At 38.7% G+C, this 16,685-nt stretch overlaps 1 protein-coding gene across 5 annotated transcripts in view; it reads left to right on the top strand.

Annotated features, from left to right (window-relative positions):
• The window catches only part of SPIDR (scaffold protein involved in DNA repair), a 212,972-nt gene that overhangs the window by 191,176 nt on the left and 5,111 nt on the right, over positions 1-16,685 (top strand). For 4 of the 5 annotated variants that reach the window (XM_065831739.2, XM_071804140.1, XM_071804138.1 and 1 more), the window contains 6 exons: positions 2,410-2,497; positions 4,628-4,771; positions 4,866-4,925; positions 8,455-8,653; positions 9,756-9,908; positions 15,716-15,809. In XM_065831739.2, coding sequence (XP_065687811.1) covers positions 2,410-2,497; positions 4,628-4,771; positions 4,866-4,925; positions 8,455-8,653; positions 9,756-9,908; positions 15,716-15,809 — 738 coding nt within the window. The remainder of the gene's footprint in view (positions 1-2,409; positions 2,498-4,627; positions 4,772-4,865; positions 4,926-8,454; positions 8,654-9,755; positions 9,909-15,715; positions 15,810-16,685) is intronic. The other variant, XM_071804139.1, reaches the window with a different exon arrangement.

Genomic DNA, 16,685 nt, shown 5'->3' with positions numbered 1-16,685 from the left:
TGGCCCCGCCTCATACCCCTTTCTGCTAAGTGAAAGGCCATATGTGTAAAGAGACAGTTCGCTTTCTTGGAAATGTACAAATGGATGGGGCAAGAGGGAGGCTCGTCACCAGGCACACTGACTGATACAGTCCCTGGCATGTCTGTGAGAGCTCCAGGAGAGAACATCCCCTTTGGTAGAGAAGGGTCCCAGCAGGATGTGATTTGGAACTTGCAAATCCTTCAGGTGGGAAATGTCCCAGCCATTGGCCTGGCTGGTGTCAAAGAGAAGGGTGGGGACAAGATGTTGACAAGCCACTCTCTACTGCCTGTTTGTAAACACATACTGTTATTTACTAATAATGAAGTGCTCCTAGTTCCAGCAGTAGATGACCTTCTCCAAAAGGACGCAAGTAATGGAACAAAATGTACTGTATGTCTTAGATAGTCTGATATAGAGTAGCAAGCTGGAAGACAACTAAAGAATAAGAGACAGCTTCATGTCCTTCCTGCAAATTTAAAAATACAGATGAGGGATCAAAGTACAGTCTATGTGGAGATGTGATTATACCTGCACTGCAACAACATAGTTTATTCACTGTAAGTGATAGATACCTGATCTCTTTATGCACTTAGACACACACACCAAGTCTGTGGTACGTTCGTACCTGTGCTCTGCCCCTGCCCTCATGCTGCACATTGCATGAGGAAGGCCACGTGTGTACCTGCCTGAGTTGTACTCAGTTGCTATGCTCTCTTCTTGTAACTCTCCTTTTTAATGTCCCAGTCAGCAAGACCAGTTGATTCTACTCAGCACTGGCCCTCCTGTGACTGCGAAGAAGATACTGTTCTGTACGATACAGGACAGAAAAGAAGTGGTCGATTTGCTGTAAAGTCTCTTTAACACCCAAGAAGTGTTGCTTTGTGTGTTGTAATGTTCTCACTGTTAAAAACAAGACACAAAACAAACAACAAACCCCAGGCTCTGAGCTCAGCCTTCTCCTTTTACACACTCAGCGATGATGCCCTGTAAGTCAGCTTCATTTCTGTAGAACAGCCCATTTGTGTTTCTGGTCTGTTCCCTGGTGGGGAGAACACGACTCCAGATAGCAGTGTCATCTCTTTAATCTGCCGGCTTGTTACCTGAATTGTGAATCGTGAGCTTTATTCCACAAGATCCAGTCTGAGATTTACATTTAAGAAACTTCTTACAGTGCTGGTCCAAAGGCATCACTATTAACACTGAATCATAGATGGTATCTGGTGCTGTATGAAAAAACATGGGAAGAAGTTCACTGCCTATAGACACAAAAAGTCTAAGCGCTTAAGGACCTGGAGAAGAACTAGGGAAATACAGAAATGAATAAGCTTAAGCAGAAGTGAGCTAAAAGCAGAACTTTAAAGGAGGGTTTCTGTGACCCCTTGAAGAGAAGCAGCATATTGCAACATGCTTCAGCCCTGTACCAGAACATGCCTTTTCCTTCTTCTAAACAGTTGAGTTTAGAAACTGATATTACTTTTAGCAAGTTTGGGGCTTCATTTTTTTTAGAGCTGTTTCAGAAATCGTGGCTTTCTTAATTGGAGACGCGTTCTTGGAAGCAGCATGGGGTTAAAATCCAGATCTCTGTGCTTCAGCTAAACAAGACAGAGAACTAGGACAAGATAACTGAGAGTTTTAACTCAAACATGCATGCCTCTTCAAGCTGGTTATCTGTAGCTATTTCCCCTCTCTGGGCTGTTTTCTTGGCCTCTCCCTCAGACGTTCCTGCCTCTCCTGCGAGGATGCCGTACCAGCTGACAGGGCAGCCACTCTCCAGCTTGACACGCTAAAGCTAGAGAGCCCACAGCATTTTACCTTAATATGCTGGGCTCTTAATTCTATGTTTGTTAAAAGTGGGAAACTTGCGAAATAAATTAATAAAAACTGTAACTAAACAAGCAGCTGTGTAGGAAGGAGACCACCCTCTGCACATGGACTTAAGATAACAAAATCTTGCCTGTTTCTCTATGTGTGATAGTTGCTGACTTTCCTGAAAGCAGTTACAATCAGCTGTTAGAGAAAAGCAAGAAATGAAACTGTTAGAAGCAAAACTTTAAAAAATCTAATAGTGGTATCCGTGTCCTTCCCAAACCAGCATTTACCCCAGTTGCCCTGAATTTTCTCATGTAGCAGGCCGTTCTTGGCAAAGGATTAAATATGATTTGCTTGTCACTTAATGTGATACATCCCTTCCCTCCCTCTCCACCCTGCAGCAGAGATGATGGAGATTTAACTAGACCAAATCAAAACCAGCTCCCAGAACACAAATACGATATAAAATTGTTTTCATAATCATGCAATGGTTTAAATTATATTTCTTAATGAATCTTTTTAACATAATGTGTAACACTGTAAAACATTTTAAACCTGATTTTATTGGTCTTTTTGAAGGTCATTAGGACTTTTTAGTCTGATAGACAGTTTGTGGCCTCCAGCAGTGCCTGTAAAAGTTCCTGGACAAAGTCAAGACTCTGAAATGGTAAGTCTTATTACTATGGAAATGTATTCTTTCACTCACAACTACTATTTTTGTTAGTAGTGCAATTGTGTTTACTTTAGGAATCAGATTCTCTCCCTCTCTTCACCTTCTGGGTTTTGGAGATGAACTTCTGTCCTAGCCCAGCTACTGGAATCAGGTCTATTACTCATTAGGATGAATTTAATTGATGTTTGTCTCATGTGAAGACAGTCAAAGGATAAACACAAAAATTATCTACTAAAAAATAATTAGTGTTTCTGTGGTTTTAGGGCTTGGTGAGGTATTAAAATGAATTTAAAGTATGTTACCATACATTTGCAAATATAAAATTGCATCTTTAATTTTTCTTTAATTGGCTTTTGTATTTGAAAAGGAGTTCTGTCATATCAAGTGTCATTTTGGTAATACGAGATTGTTTGAGAAGCTTCTGGGTAACCAAGTGCTTGTGCCGTCCTGCTGTTCTTGTATAGCTGTTCTTCGGGGAAGAAGTTTGTGGTATTAAAAATTTGTGTCAGAGCCTAGAGAAGTCAATGAGGATGCAAATTCCAGAAAGGAAGAAGCTGGGAATAAACAAGTTTCAAAACCAGGGGACATTAAAGGTGGATATAACTAGTTATTTCTAAAGTCTTCTCTCTGCAATGCAGAGAGCTCTTTGCATTGTGCAGGGGTTTATGTTGAAGAATAAAAAGTTCAAACCTTGGTTACATATAAAACCAAGACTGAAACCAAGTGAAACAGCTGTTCTTGCCTTGACTCCCCCTTTCATCTAGAGCTTTCAGAAGTCTCAGAAGAATGGATTATTTTGTGCAATAAAATACTGTGGACAACAGAATAGGAATATCCACTGATGGAGCAAAGCTCTTAAATGTTGTTTAGCAATGTTATGACTCTCATTTGTTCTTCATTTTCTCTATTTTATTAGCAATCTAAAAATGGACGAAACTTTCCATAATAATGAAATTTGCACTTCTGTCATGAGTTTGAAATACTAATTCACTCCACAGAGGATCAAGACTTATTTACATTCTACTGCTGCAGGTTTTTGGCTGGGTGGAGTTTTTTCAGTTGAGATACATTTTTCTTGATACAAACAGTATAGTTTCATGCACAGTTTTATGGAAGCAGTTTTATTCATAGGTACATAAATCATATTGCCAGCATGCTGATAGTATTGTTGGGAAGAGGTCTGTGAAACTGATTTCTTTTGAGCCATATGTACATTAAGTTACCTTCTTTGGTGCTGTCAGAAGCAAACAGAATTTGAGTTGATGCCTCTTGCTTTTTTTTCCCCTTTATGCGGATTATTTTTTTAATGAGTGAACAGCTGTCTTTAATAGATTCATATTTCTTTTATTAAATGAAATGCTTTATTAACAACAAACATCGCTAGAAGAATATTTTACCATATCCACAATAAAAGTTATTTATTAGCATTGTCTTTTTTTTCCTGAGAAACCTTTCTAGTTTGGGACCTCTTTAAGTGGTGATTGATAAAGTTGTTACATCACAATACTTTTCAAGGGGGTGGAAGAAAAATCTGGCATAACACAAAGAGAGCAGTTCTTGTAGCTGTTGTGTTCCTGTTCTTCATTATCTCCTTGTGCTGTCCTGGATTTAATCTGGCAGCTTTAAAAGTTTGTCAGCTGTTTACTATCACGAAAACCCACCCACATGCAAAAGTCCCCAAATCTCAGAAAAGTTACGGATGGTAAAAAAAAGAGAAAAAAAAAAAAAAGAAATAGAAAGAAATAAGAATTAAGAAGAAAAAAAGTAAAATAATAATCAGTGCACTCCTACCACGTAATAAAAAAATGCAAAGCCAACCACAAGCACCTTGAAATAGTCACAGTGTTTGCCAAGCGTGCCAGATCATGAGATGATGGGATGAGTATCAATGTCAGATTATGGAACGAATGATACACACAAGCTGATTTCAGTTATATCTTGTGAATGTCCGTTTATTAACTCAACTTCTACTTCAGATAGTTGTTATTAACCGTATAATTTTGTTTTCCCAGCCACCTTAAAGTATAAATTGTGTGGTTCATTTTGGCTATTATTATAAAACCTGACTGACCAAATTAAAGTGCTTTTTCTAAGGTCACATTTCTTTTTCTTACTTTTTAATAGATGACAACTAATCTTCCTCCTCCCAGCTTCTGTTATATTCTTACTATTCAGTCTGGTGAAATACATGTGGAAGTGGATGAGGAAGAACAGATTTCTAATTTGTACCACCCGCCAGCTGTTTGTGGTCTAAAGGAAATTCTTCAGGTAATCTGTTTTACAAGTCAGATAGCAAATACTTTGTACCACTGGATTTCTGGAATCATGTTTGTCTCATTCCCTGTTTTTGTACTATTTTCAGATCGATGGTTGTAATGAACGTTGTAGCTTTTGGGCACAAGTGCTATATCTAAGGCGGAAGGTAATCTTTTCACTTTTAGCAAAGAATTCAACATAAAATCAACATAATGTTTGTGTGAAGAAGCCAGCATTTATTTTGTTTAGCGAAAAACACAAAGCCTCCCTGGATTATCTTCAAGAGTTGTATGAGCAGAATTATCATCAGGTCTAAAATGCTTGTGAATGGGTAAAATGAACTACATCTCCAGTTTCAATACCATCCAGTCTAGAAAGTGAATTATTTCTGAATAAATCACTGTCTAATAAGAGGTAATATTTCACCCTGATGAGGGAGCTTGCTAAGTGCTCTTCTTAGATACATAGCAAAAAGTTCCCAGTTGATTGAGTGTCTGGATGTAGAATTTAACAAATGATGGTTATATAAAAATACAGTTTTGCTCTTTGCATGCAAGTGTGTGGACTATTTTTGTTGACTTCAGTAGAATCCCCTCAGGCAAATCTGGCTTTTATGGTCCAGTTAGTAGAAAGGAGGAACTCTTAGGTAAATACATCTGCCATCCATACTTTGTTGGAAAGCGTATAAATATGTTTTATTTATTTGTTTCTGAATGATGCTAGAATTTTCTTTCAAAATGTTGCAAACTCCCTCAGTAGTTAAAGGAACTTTTTGCCGCTGATTTATTTATTTTTTCCTGGCGACTGTATGCTGAGTACAGCCAGCACTGGATTCTGGTGGAGAATAATTTGCAATTGTCCATCAGCTCCACAAGAAACAAAGTGTGAATCAAAGCATATGAACCAAAGACAAAGAAATTCCAGAACAGCCAGCAAAATAGCTGGAGATGCTTCCCACCAGCGTGAGACATAAATTTAATTTAGGTCTTGCCCTTTTGCTTCACAAGCCAATGAGTTATGATTTAATTTTTAGGCAGGGAGCACTTTTAACTCCCGAGATTGGGGGTATCTCTTGTGTTTTCTCCATGCTAAGTGAGATTTACCAGGGCATTTGCAAATGTGAAATCAGGGCTAGCTTGATGGGATCTTTAGGGTGCTAACAGAAAGATGGACACATACATGCGTTAACCTCTATTTCCAATAAACCTGTTCTATTAAAAAATAAATCAGTATTGCACACTAGTGGTACCCTAGCCAAACACTTTTGTTTTGAGGAATGTCTACATCTGAGATGCTGTGGGTCATTAGTATTCTTGTGTAGAAGCACTTAATAACTAAGTTAGAGAAAAGATGAACCATGCAGGAACAGATGTGATTTTGAAGAATAGAAGCTTGTCTAGCAGGAAAAAGGGCCTATGATTTCTTCTTGCTACTAGGAGGTTTATTAGCTCTTTTGTAATGGCTCTTCACTTACTGAACTGTAAGCACTAAGTTTTTGTAAGTGAACAACATGAGCGCTCATAAATGTTTTGAAAGTAACATTGGAAGAGCAATAGAAGATATTCCTCTTCTGCATAACTTGTGGATGACGCTTCTGGATAACTGCTCTAGGAATGTAAAGGTATTTACCTGCTGTTAGTGTTCTGCTTGACTAATCCTCCCAGAAGGAGGTCACAAACAGCAGCTTGTTTATGGTACTTGCCTTTGCCAAGAGGACATATCCTTCTCATGCAAAATCATCAAGTTGTATTAAGTGAGGAAGGGACTTCAATGTGGTTTATTTTGCAGATTTATTTTTATTAGGTAATCTACTATGTGAGCTAATTCAAATGTACTTTAAGAATAGCATTTATTTGGTGTAGCTACAGTATTCTGAGATACTGCATTTGTGTGAAGGAGGAATGGAAATATGCTTTTTTGATTACTTAGAATCTGAACTGTGGTACAGCAGGAGTATGAGGAAATATATTCCATCTGTGGTTAAGGAGCTGTCCTTCCTTATAACTCAATCCTGCTGCTATTTGTCTGTTGTGTCCTCTCGGTTCAGAACAAATTGTCACACATAGCAAGATGATGATTTTATACCAACTTGTGATTTTTGCTGTTATTATTATTTATTTTTTTAATCATTCTTATGAAAGCCAGCTTTTAATGTGTTAGTAATTCTTACGGGACAGCTGTAAAAATGCTTTCTTTGAAGCTGTCCTAAATGCTATCTACGCAGAGGAGGTGCTCAGATATATGTAGTTACCAGGCAAAGAAATAACGTCAATGCAATAGGCAGCATATCTTTTATTAAGGCATAACCATAATACCTGAGTTATGAATGTTCCCAGTCATTATTTGAAGTTACTGCATTTGTTCTAAGAGCTGCTAGCATGAAAAAAAACCAACTGATTTCATTGTGATTAATGGTTTTAAGGTTTGAATTCAATTAAAGGCAAAAAGTTGGGGTTCTCATTGCATTACCTCATGCTAGAGAGATGGAACTTTGAGAATGAAATACTTATGTGATATGTGTCTCTCCAATAATTGTAGTATTTCATTTTCATTTAAATGTTCGAAGTATGAATTTTTAATCAGCAGACTAATTAAAAATAGTAACAAAAACTTTTTAAATTAAGAAAAATAATTTAATCTTAGTTAACTATTTTGAAGTATTAGAATCTCAAAATGTACAAGTTACTTGGGCTGATAAATGTGAAATATGCTTTGTGCATTAAACCTGTTTTTTCTAAAGCATGGGAAAATTCACACACACAGATACTATAAAACGTGTGTTAATAAAAATAAAAACATGAATCTCCAAATTGTAACCCATCCAATCTTGTTAGAGATCCTGGAATAAGCACCGATGTAATGTCTGCCTAGTCTGTCTTGTTCATCATCCCAGTGTGAAAAATTTAAAAAGCACTACTGATTTTGTGAGAATTATTTTTTTATATGAAGGCTGAGATGAACCACATCAGTGGTTGTGATACACCTTAATTTAGTCACACCATAGTATTTTTATACCTGTCTTAGGCAGAAAACTTACATTGTCATTGCGAATTCCAATGTCTCTTGTGAGTTATCTGCTTTCATATGTCTCCGTGTCATTCAAATATTTAGAGATGTTTGTTCAACAGAAAGAAAAACTCCAGCTTCGTAACTTACAGTAGCAATTAGCTAAGGACTGGTGCTCTTGGGAGACAGATAACAGTACATGGAAACTTTGCTCACACAGGAATAATACTAGTAGTAGCATTAGTCTTTTCTTTAAGGCAAAAATTATGTAAGTCTTTGTTCATAAACACAGCCGATTAACTTTATATATATTAAAAATACACATATGATATAAATATATGTAGTATATATAGCATAGATTTATTTTTAATAAAATATATTTTCAAATCCCTAGTACAGTCCAAGTGAATTAAGATAAAGGATGATAGCTGATAGAGGTAAAGCCAAGATTCCAGTGAGTCAACCTCAGAAAGTTAATTTGAGGTGGAGATATTTGTATCTGCAGCAGGGAATAATAAAAAATTCCAATAAAGCTTTGATTCATTATCCTGTATGAGCACTAAATGTAATAATTTCTGTTAGCTTTATTAGTTATTTAAATATGAGGATGTTATTTTAGTCTTTCTGCTAAAAGTAAGGGCTGCATTCCAATTTTGTATATATATGTGTATTCTTTTTTTAAATCATAGACTAAACACAGTGTTCCTATAAATCAAAGAGAGATTTTGTTGTTCGTGACTGACTCCACATTGCAAAATGTGGTTCATATCACTCCAAAAGTTGTCGCTGTGTCAGTCACTGCGTCGTGTGTTCTCAGCACGGAAATCACAGAAGCCCTCAGCATCGCCTCGCAACTCGTCTTCTTCAAGGATGCACTATGGGGGAATGGTAAGATTTACGCTCGGTTTTGAAGCAATTGGAATCCAACTGGAATAGCATCCTAATCTCTGACACTGCAAACGTGAACTACAGGGACAGAGACTTTCATTCTAAGTTGACAATAAGACATTGCAAGTTTGGGGAGAAATTTGAAAGGGGTTGTCATTAGAACTTTCCCGTAAGTTTTCTTTTTTACATTTTTCACTTGATCTCCAAAGTAAAGGAGAAATTCAGTGATCCCGCTCTATGTCCATCAGTACTTCTGTCAGTCTTCCCTCATGGCTGTGTCAATCAAATTTGCTAGCAGACAGAAAACTCAAAGGCTTGCAGTTGGACTAGATGATCATTGTGGGTCCCTTCCAACTGAAACAGTCTACTTTATTAAGAAACTTGGTTTCATTTGTTTTGATATTCTTGCAGAGGCTTGCTTTATTGAATTTACTACCTCTAAAAGGAGTAAAAGAGTGAATCTAGAGACTTGCGTGTCCCTAGACACAGAACTTTTGCAAACTCTACCATCTTAAGTGTGAGATTTCACCACCATACAGATCATGTAAGGATGGTAGGTAACTTTACTTCCATTTTTAGTTGCTCTTTTTTGCAGTCCAGGTATGGTTCTTTATGGTGCCTGCATGTGTAGTTCACATCTCTCACCTTCAGTCACTTCCAAAATGTTAGTGGACTGGAAACACCAACCTGTGTAATTGGCGGTGTGTCCTGAAGCAAAAATCTCTGGGTTGGAGAGAAGAGCATTGTATGCACCTACTCTTGCTAATCATTGAAACAAAGACCACCTGAAGGGGTGCCCCAGCTCGTTACCAGGGAAGATATTTGCGGGGAGCACGGTGCATTGCAGTGAGAGTGAAATCGGACTCTCTTCTGTCATGTTTGAATTTTTCAAACATCTTTTTTTCCCTGGGAGTCAGAAAGTGTAATGGGAGCATGATGCATGTGTCACTGAAAGCAAAATATTTTGTCATTGAGAAAACCTGATGGAGTCTATCCATCTGTTTAGTAGGTGGCAGAGATGGTTGTCTTTATTGGCCATGACAATTAACATGGTCACCTTTTTCCTTGTTACTGTACTGAGTTGAAATGTCTTTGTTGGCAGGTAGGATTATTTGTGTTGAACGTACTGTTCTCTTATTACAAAAGCCTCTTTTGTGCTCGGCTGCCGGTGCTGACCTCAATGAGCTGACTGGCCCTGTCAGACTCGATGAGCTGGATTCTACAACACAGGCCAACTCCATCTGTGCTGTAAGAGGTTTGTATGGCCTTTCCTGAAATGAATGCAGTTAATTATTTGTGCTCACTTTAATCTTTTCGGTCTTCGTATTGATTTCTTGCACAAACAGCGTGGAGGGATAAAAAAGCACAGCATTGCTGGAGGTCATTGGAACATTTAAGTTTTTTATACTTCTTTGTGGGCTCTGTTTGTCTTTTGCTGGCCAAGCTCTGCACCCACTCACTCATACCCTAGAATAAATGTTTGGTGCACAATCTGTCTTATTATATTCCTTCCTTCACCATCTTCTTTCAGGACCCTTCTGTTCACACCAGCCTTGTTGATGTTGGCAACAGTAAGGTATACCAATATTTTTTAGGCAGATGGGTAAGACAGACTAGCCTGATCCTGAATGGTAGGGGTTAGTGTCTGATTTCCATGGAGCTTTGATCCAGTGGGGCAATTTAATATTTCACCATAATCATCTAGCATAACTTGGCCAATATTTGCTCACCAGCCACTTTGGATCATTGCTTTGTCTAGTATTTCAGTCCTACTACTAACCATGCAGAAACATTTCTTAAAAGTATTTTCTAATATTTCCTAATCATGCAGAAACCTTTCCTACTGTGTATTTTCTAATGCTTTGTCCAGTCAGCTTCTTAAACCTCCCAGTTGTACAGTACCTATAGGGAAAAGTCTTTAAAAGCCCAGTAACTCTTGTCCTTTCTTAATTTAACCCTTATGACCCCAGGAGCCCTTGTAGAAAATTATTGATACTGTTTTTCATTTACACCTTTAAGTGTTCACTGGAGCATTTGAAATGAGCTTTAAAATAATGGCAAATTATGCTTACAAATGAATCCTTCCAGCTATAACGTGATGCACTGAAAAGACAGTTTGAAACCACCCAAAGCTGTTACTAAACATACCTTCTCTTATGGTAAAGCCACAAGTTAGCAAAGCCTCTATGATTAATAAATGAGCACCTTGCAGTGATGAATCTTGAACTCTAACACTGCATAACGTAAAATGAGCACAACTGGAGGCACTTCACTCAAAGCCTTGTTTGTTATGTACATCGCACATCAATATTGTGAGTTACTTGAAAGATGTTTCTCTCACTTGGTGTGAAATACTTTTTGGCTTCTTTTTTTAAACTTTCCAATAGTTAATGCTAAGAATTATCACTTCTCCACTCTTAATTTTATAACTAAGTATGAGAAGTGCCTGTCTTCTTTTGTCCCATTGAAAGTGTACCTAGTAGGATAAAGCAAACATTTCTCTGTCCTTTCTTTTTCCAGTAGAGCAAAGAAAATACACCTTTGTGATCTCTTTGGTAAACAAGTACTTACTTTACACACATGAAGGTGTCACGCATTCCTTGTTCTGTATTACAGATGGAAGAAGCACAAAGGGAGAAATTAATCCTGCAACTTGTCTTGCTTCATCTGAAATGTGTCCAGGGTAGCTGTTAACAGTGTGTTCCCACACATTTGTACTGATGTAGAATATAAAGTATCTGCTTTATACCTATGCTAATACTATACAGATATGATAGCTCTCACTTTTATGTGTAATTAAAGTTATTTAATAGCATTTAAGATATGCAGTGTTTTGGAATTCAGTTAGCTATTGCCTACATCTTTGTACTGAAGAAATTAAATTAATAGCATCAACCTTACTTAGTTGGTGGGAGCACATGTATTTGATGGAGTAACCCATGAAGGAAGATTTATCATCTCTAAAATACCCTTACTGTCTCTGTCTCTTAACTCAGAGACTTGTTAGTCTGGCTTTCAATGGGAAGCAGTATTAATCGCCACATTTATTCTTTTTCTTTGTGCCCTCCTTTCACTTCCTGTACTTTTGGTCACCTACATGTGCTGTATGTGGGTCTCCTCTTACCTCACACTTAAAGAGGCTGCAAAGGCTTTACTCTACCCCTTCCTGAAGTAGTACTTCCTCCTGCTCCTTTGCAGTCATGGCTGCTCCTCCTGGCTCTCATGGATTCAGCAGGCTCAACCTTCCCTAGAAAAACTTATTTTTAACCAGTAGAAAATGCAGGTGGTCACTTGAGTCCCCATCCTCAGATAGGGCACTTGATCACAGCGTCAGAGCCTCCAGGAATGCTGAGACTGAGGAGGGGCTCAGGCCATGCTGCCTGACGGATTTTAAGTAGATCGGTCATTTTTTGGAAAGTGTATAAATAGGATAAGTTAGATTGGAAAGAACCTCTGAAGTTCCTTCAGTCCAGATTCCAACTCAAGGTGGACCCTGAGCAACCTGGTACAACTCTATAGCTGCCTCAAGCTTTGGGCAGGAGTTTGGACTGGAGGAACTTCAGAGGTTCCTTCCCCATCAAAAATGACAAAGTTACTGTCCAAGCAGATGCGCTGAGTTTGTAAGAAACCCTTGTTTCAGGGCGGTCCAGTCATATCAGCTCTGGGATGGAGTGTGTTGCTCTTCCACAGATGAGTGAAAACCTGTGCTTGCTTTCTACTGGAAAGTTTATTCTTCTTTTAAAGATGAGTCTGTGGTTCCCAGCTGTGATCTCAGGATTAATGGATTTATTTTCGTATGACTATGCATTGCAAAGTAATTTCTCACCTCTTTTTGCTGTATAGTAGCAGTCAGGATAACTTAAATGTTGGCAGTTAATACTGCACAGAACTTTTTCCTTTTAACCATGAGCGAATTCTGGTCAGTCCATACCACATATGCTATGTGGGAATATTACTTGATTAATGGTATTTGCTTAGTATATGACTCACCACTAGTGATTGAATTTTGACACTGGATATTTTCATATTTAAGCTCTTACTCAGGGGTGGGGTTTTTTTCAGTTTCCTTCTTAACAGTGTGAACAAAATGGGGTCAGTCATTTTACCTAGGTTTCTCTTTTTGATTGAACTTTTCCCCTTCCTGTCCATTAATCAGGGTAACTGGAAAAAAAAAAATCTACACATACATTTTTTTAATGTTTCAAATGTGTTGCTTTTAATCCTCAGCCCTTCTTTGCATTCCTCACCAGAGACCTGTTTTTCCAGGTGTTGTCCTATTATCAGTTTCTCCTTAATGGTATCAGCCACAACCCATAAAAATAGACTAGAGGTAAAAATTGATTTGGGCTATGTGTGTTTCCGTTTAAAAGAAGGATCTCAGGAAAATACCCAAAGGGTTTGTGAACGTCAGGCAAAATCTAGACCCTTGACAAAGATGTGCAGCACTTCAGCAGCTTAAACCTGAGAAATCACTTTGCATGCAGAATGCACATGACTGTCACTAGATGTTTAAACCTGTTGCTGCTATGAGTTATCATCACTTCAGTGATGTCTGGTGGTTTTCTCAATGGAACTCTGTGTTGTCACCAAAATATACCTCTCCACCAAAGATAATCTCATCAGTATGATCCTCATTCCTTTCCTTCAAACGTACTTGCATTACGTGTGCACTGGTATTCTGCAGCTGCAATATGGCACACAACTGGGGGAAAGTTAAAAGTCTTAGAGAGAAACAGATCTCTTGGAAAAGGGGCTTTTGTTTTGGTTTTAAGTGATTTTTTAATGAATAAGGAAATACTCAGCAAACTAATTGGTAGCTTTTATTTTCCATGACCAAGAATCATAGAATCACAGAATCCTTTAGCTTGGAAAGGACCTTTAAGATTGAGTCCAACCGTTAAACTAGCATTGCCAAGTCTACCACTAAACCATGTCCCTAAGAACCTCATCTATACGGGTTTTTTTTAAACCGTTCCAGGAATGGTGACTCCACCACTTCCCTGGGCAGCCTGTTCCAATGCCTGACAACCCTTTCTGCGAAGAAATGTTTCCTAATATCCAATCTGGACCTTCCCTGGGGCAACTTGAGGCCATTTCCTCTCATCCTATCACTTTGTTACTTGGGAGAAGAGACCAACCGCCTCCATGCTACAACCTCCTTTCAGGTAGTTGTAGACAGCGATAAGGTCTCCCCTCAGCCTCCTTTTCTCCAGGCTGAACAGCCCCAGCTCCCTCAGCTGCTCCTCATCAGACTTGTGCTCCAGACCCCTCACCAGCTTCATTGCCCTTCTCTGAACTCTCTCCAGCACCTCAATGTTTTTCCTGTAGTGAGGGGCCCAAAACTGAACACAGGATTCGAGGTGAGGCCTCAGCAGTGCTGAGTACAGTGGGACAATCACTGCCCTAGTCCTGCTGGCCACACTATTTCTGATACAAGCCAGAATGCTGTTGGCCTTTTTGGCCACCTGGGCACAATGGTGGCTCATATTCAGCTGCTGTCAGTCAACACCCCCAGATCCTTTACCCCCAGGCATCTTTCCAACCACTCTTCCCCAAGCCTGTAGTGCTGCCTGGGGCTGTTGTGACCCAAGTGGAGGACCCAGCACTTGGCCTTGTTAAACTTCATACAATTGGCCTCAGCCCATCGATCCAGCAGGTCCAGATCCCTGTGAATAGCCTTCCTGCTCTCTAGCAGATCAACACTCCCACCCAACTTGGTGTTGTCTATAAACTTACTGAGAGTGCACTCAATCCCCTTGTCCAGATCACTGATAAAGAGATTAAACAGAACTGGCCCCAGTGCTGAGCCCTGGGGAACACCACTCGTGACCAGCTGCCAGCTGGATTTGACTCTGCTCACCATTCTACTCCACTCAAAGAGAAACATGCCCATGCTGTGGCAGAAGGCATCCTACTTTGTAGTGGCAAGTACTGATGGAAACTCCTAGTTTAGCACAAAAACTGAAGAATCGGGATTATGCTTGTAACAGTGCAAGGGGTTACATACACAGAATTGCTTATTTTGTCAGTGAAATCCATATTGTTTCATCATACGCATAGAAATTGGGTCATGAAAGTTGTATCTGAGAAGTACCTTTCCTGATCTTCAGACTTGGTGTCCTTTGAATTCCCCAAGAAAAACATGGTTATGTGTAGCTCCCTCCTTCCTGTCAGTCCTTGCCCCAGGAGAACCAGGAATGTGAGGAATTAACAGATCTGGTCTTACAGACCAGTCAATGCAAATGCTTCCTAGTCTCCAAGGGTTTGTTTTCTTGAGTGTGGTATGAAACTGTAAGATTTGTGCTCAATAGGAGCTGGAATTTTTAATCTGTACTTCTGTTGTACCAGCGAGGGTTTCTTTTACTATAATTTGATTCTTACAGGTGATTCACTTTGTACACTTCAAAATACTTAGATGTATTTTCTCCATAAATAATGCTCATAATTTCAGCATATTATTACCATAAAACATAATACACTCTTTACTGGCTTTTCATAAAACTTTGACTATATTTTTTTCTTGCCAAAACTATCAAGGCCTTTTGTATTAGTCCAAAGTATCTTTGGCATTCCATTCTTAGTCTGTGAGCCAGATCCAATCTCTGTTAAATCAGTATAAATGAAGAATATCTCCTTTGTTAATTTTTGCTGATTGGGTCTTCTCATTCATTTGTGTTTCCTAAATATTGATATCAAACTATCTGACCTGATGATTTTTATAGCTATTATTTATTGCCATGGAAACATCAGTGGACAGACCAGAAAGAAAACAAAATCAGAAAAATGAATAAAACCCACACCAAAAGAAGTGAACCTATTAGGAAAAGTTAATTATCGATTATCTACCTTCTGGTATTTTTAGAATGCTATACACTCTGCCTTACTGTCATCACTTGTCAGAGGGATGAAGGAGAAAGGGAGTGAGATTTTTGGAAGAGCTGATGCTCACTCCAGCAAGTCTTAAGCTGAGAGTTAGAAAGGATCAGACCTGCTGTGAAGCCAGGAGTGACTGTATTTGCCAGTTTACTGTTAATATCTTGAAGGAATTTCATCTTACTGCAGGTACTGTTGTTGGGGTTAATGAGAGCACTGCTTTCTCCTGGCCGACATGCGACAGATGTGGCAATGGAAAGTTGGAGCTGTGTCCCCAGATCAGGTGAGAGTCATTGTGCTCCAGAGCACTCCAGGTGTTCTGCAGATGTAACCAGTACAGCAAGAGGTGATGCAATGATTCCTGCAGGCACGAGCTGCACTTTTTTCCTTCCTAAAACTAAGACGTAGTATTTTTATTGCTGATAAACTGATAAAACTTGCAAGGTTAGATTAATTTATTAAGAGAGATACAAGTAGATACGAAGTTGTTCGAATTTGCAGTTATCTCTTTTTTTTCAAATTAATCTTAAAGTATTGCGTATAAAGATTTTATAGCGCACTGCATTATAATACTAGTTTTAATAAACACCCGCATAAATCACAGGTCTGATTTTAAGCTCCTTTAGAAGTAGGTTCTTGTGTTTGTCTACCCTACCTTGTTACACTGTGTGCAACCAATTCACCTCATCTTCATACTGAACTGTGATCTTTGCTGTAATTTACCTAAATGTGGAAGAGTGGTGTTTCAGACCTATTGGATTTATAACTTTTTTAAAAAGATGTTGAATAATTCTGGGGGCACAACTGTCCTGAAGGTGAAGACTGATCCTATAGGATCTGTTACCACCTGAAAAGCTAAACCAACATCACATTGGCATGTTCTTGAAAGCCTCCCCTTTGGCTGCTTAGCCAGTGTGACCTGGAAGAGGCTGAGATACCTGATGGGATAAAAACACAAGAGGAGAAGATAGTATAAAGAAGGAAAAGGGGGTTCTTTCTACAGGAAAGGCTTACAAAAAGCGCAAGCAGAAGTTGGGTAGGTTTGATCTCATTGAAATAGATAACATTTTCCTAAATATGATAAGCTTTACCACTTACGTTTTGTTATGTATAGCCTCCAGGGCAAAAAGGCAGAATTTTTTTTTTTTAAATTCTCCTG

This window comes from Patagioenas fasciata, chromosome 2 (genome assembly GCF_037038585.1).
Source record: "Patagioenas fasciata isolate bPatFas1 chromosome 2, bPatFas1.hap1, whole genome shotgun sequence".
Classification (NCBI taxonomy): Eukaryota; Metazoa; Chordata; class Aves; order Columbiformes; family Columbidae; genus Patagioenas; species Patagioenas fasciata.
This window is presented reverse-complemented; position numbering and strand designations above follow the sequence as displayed.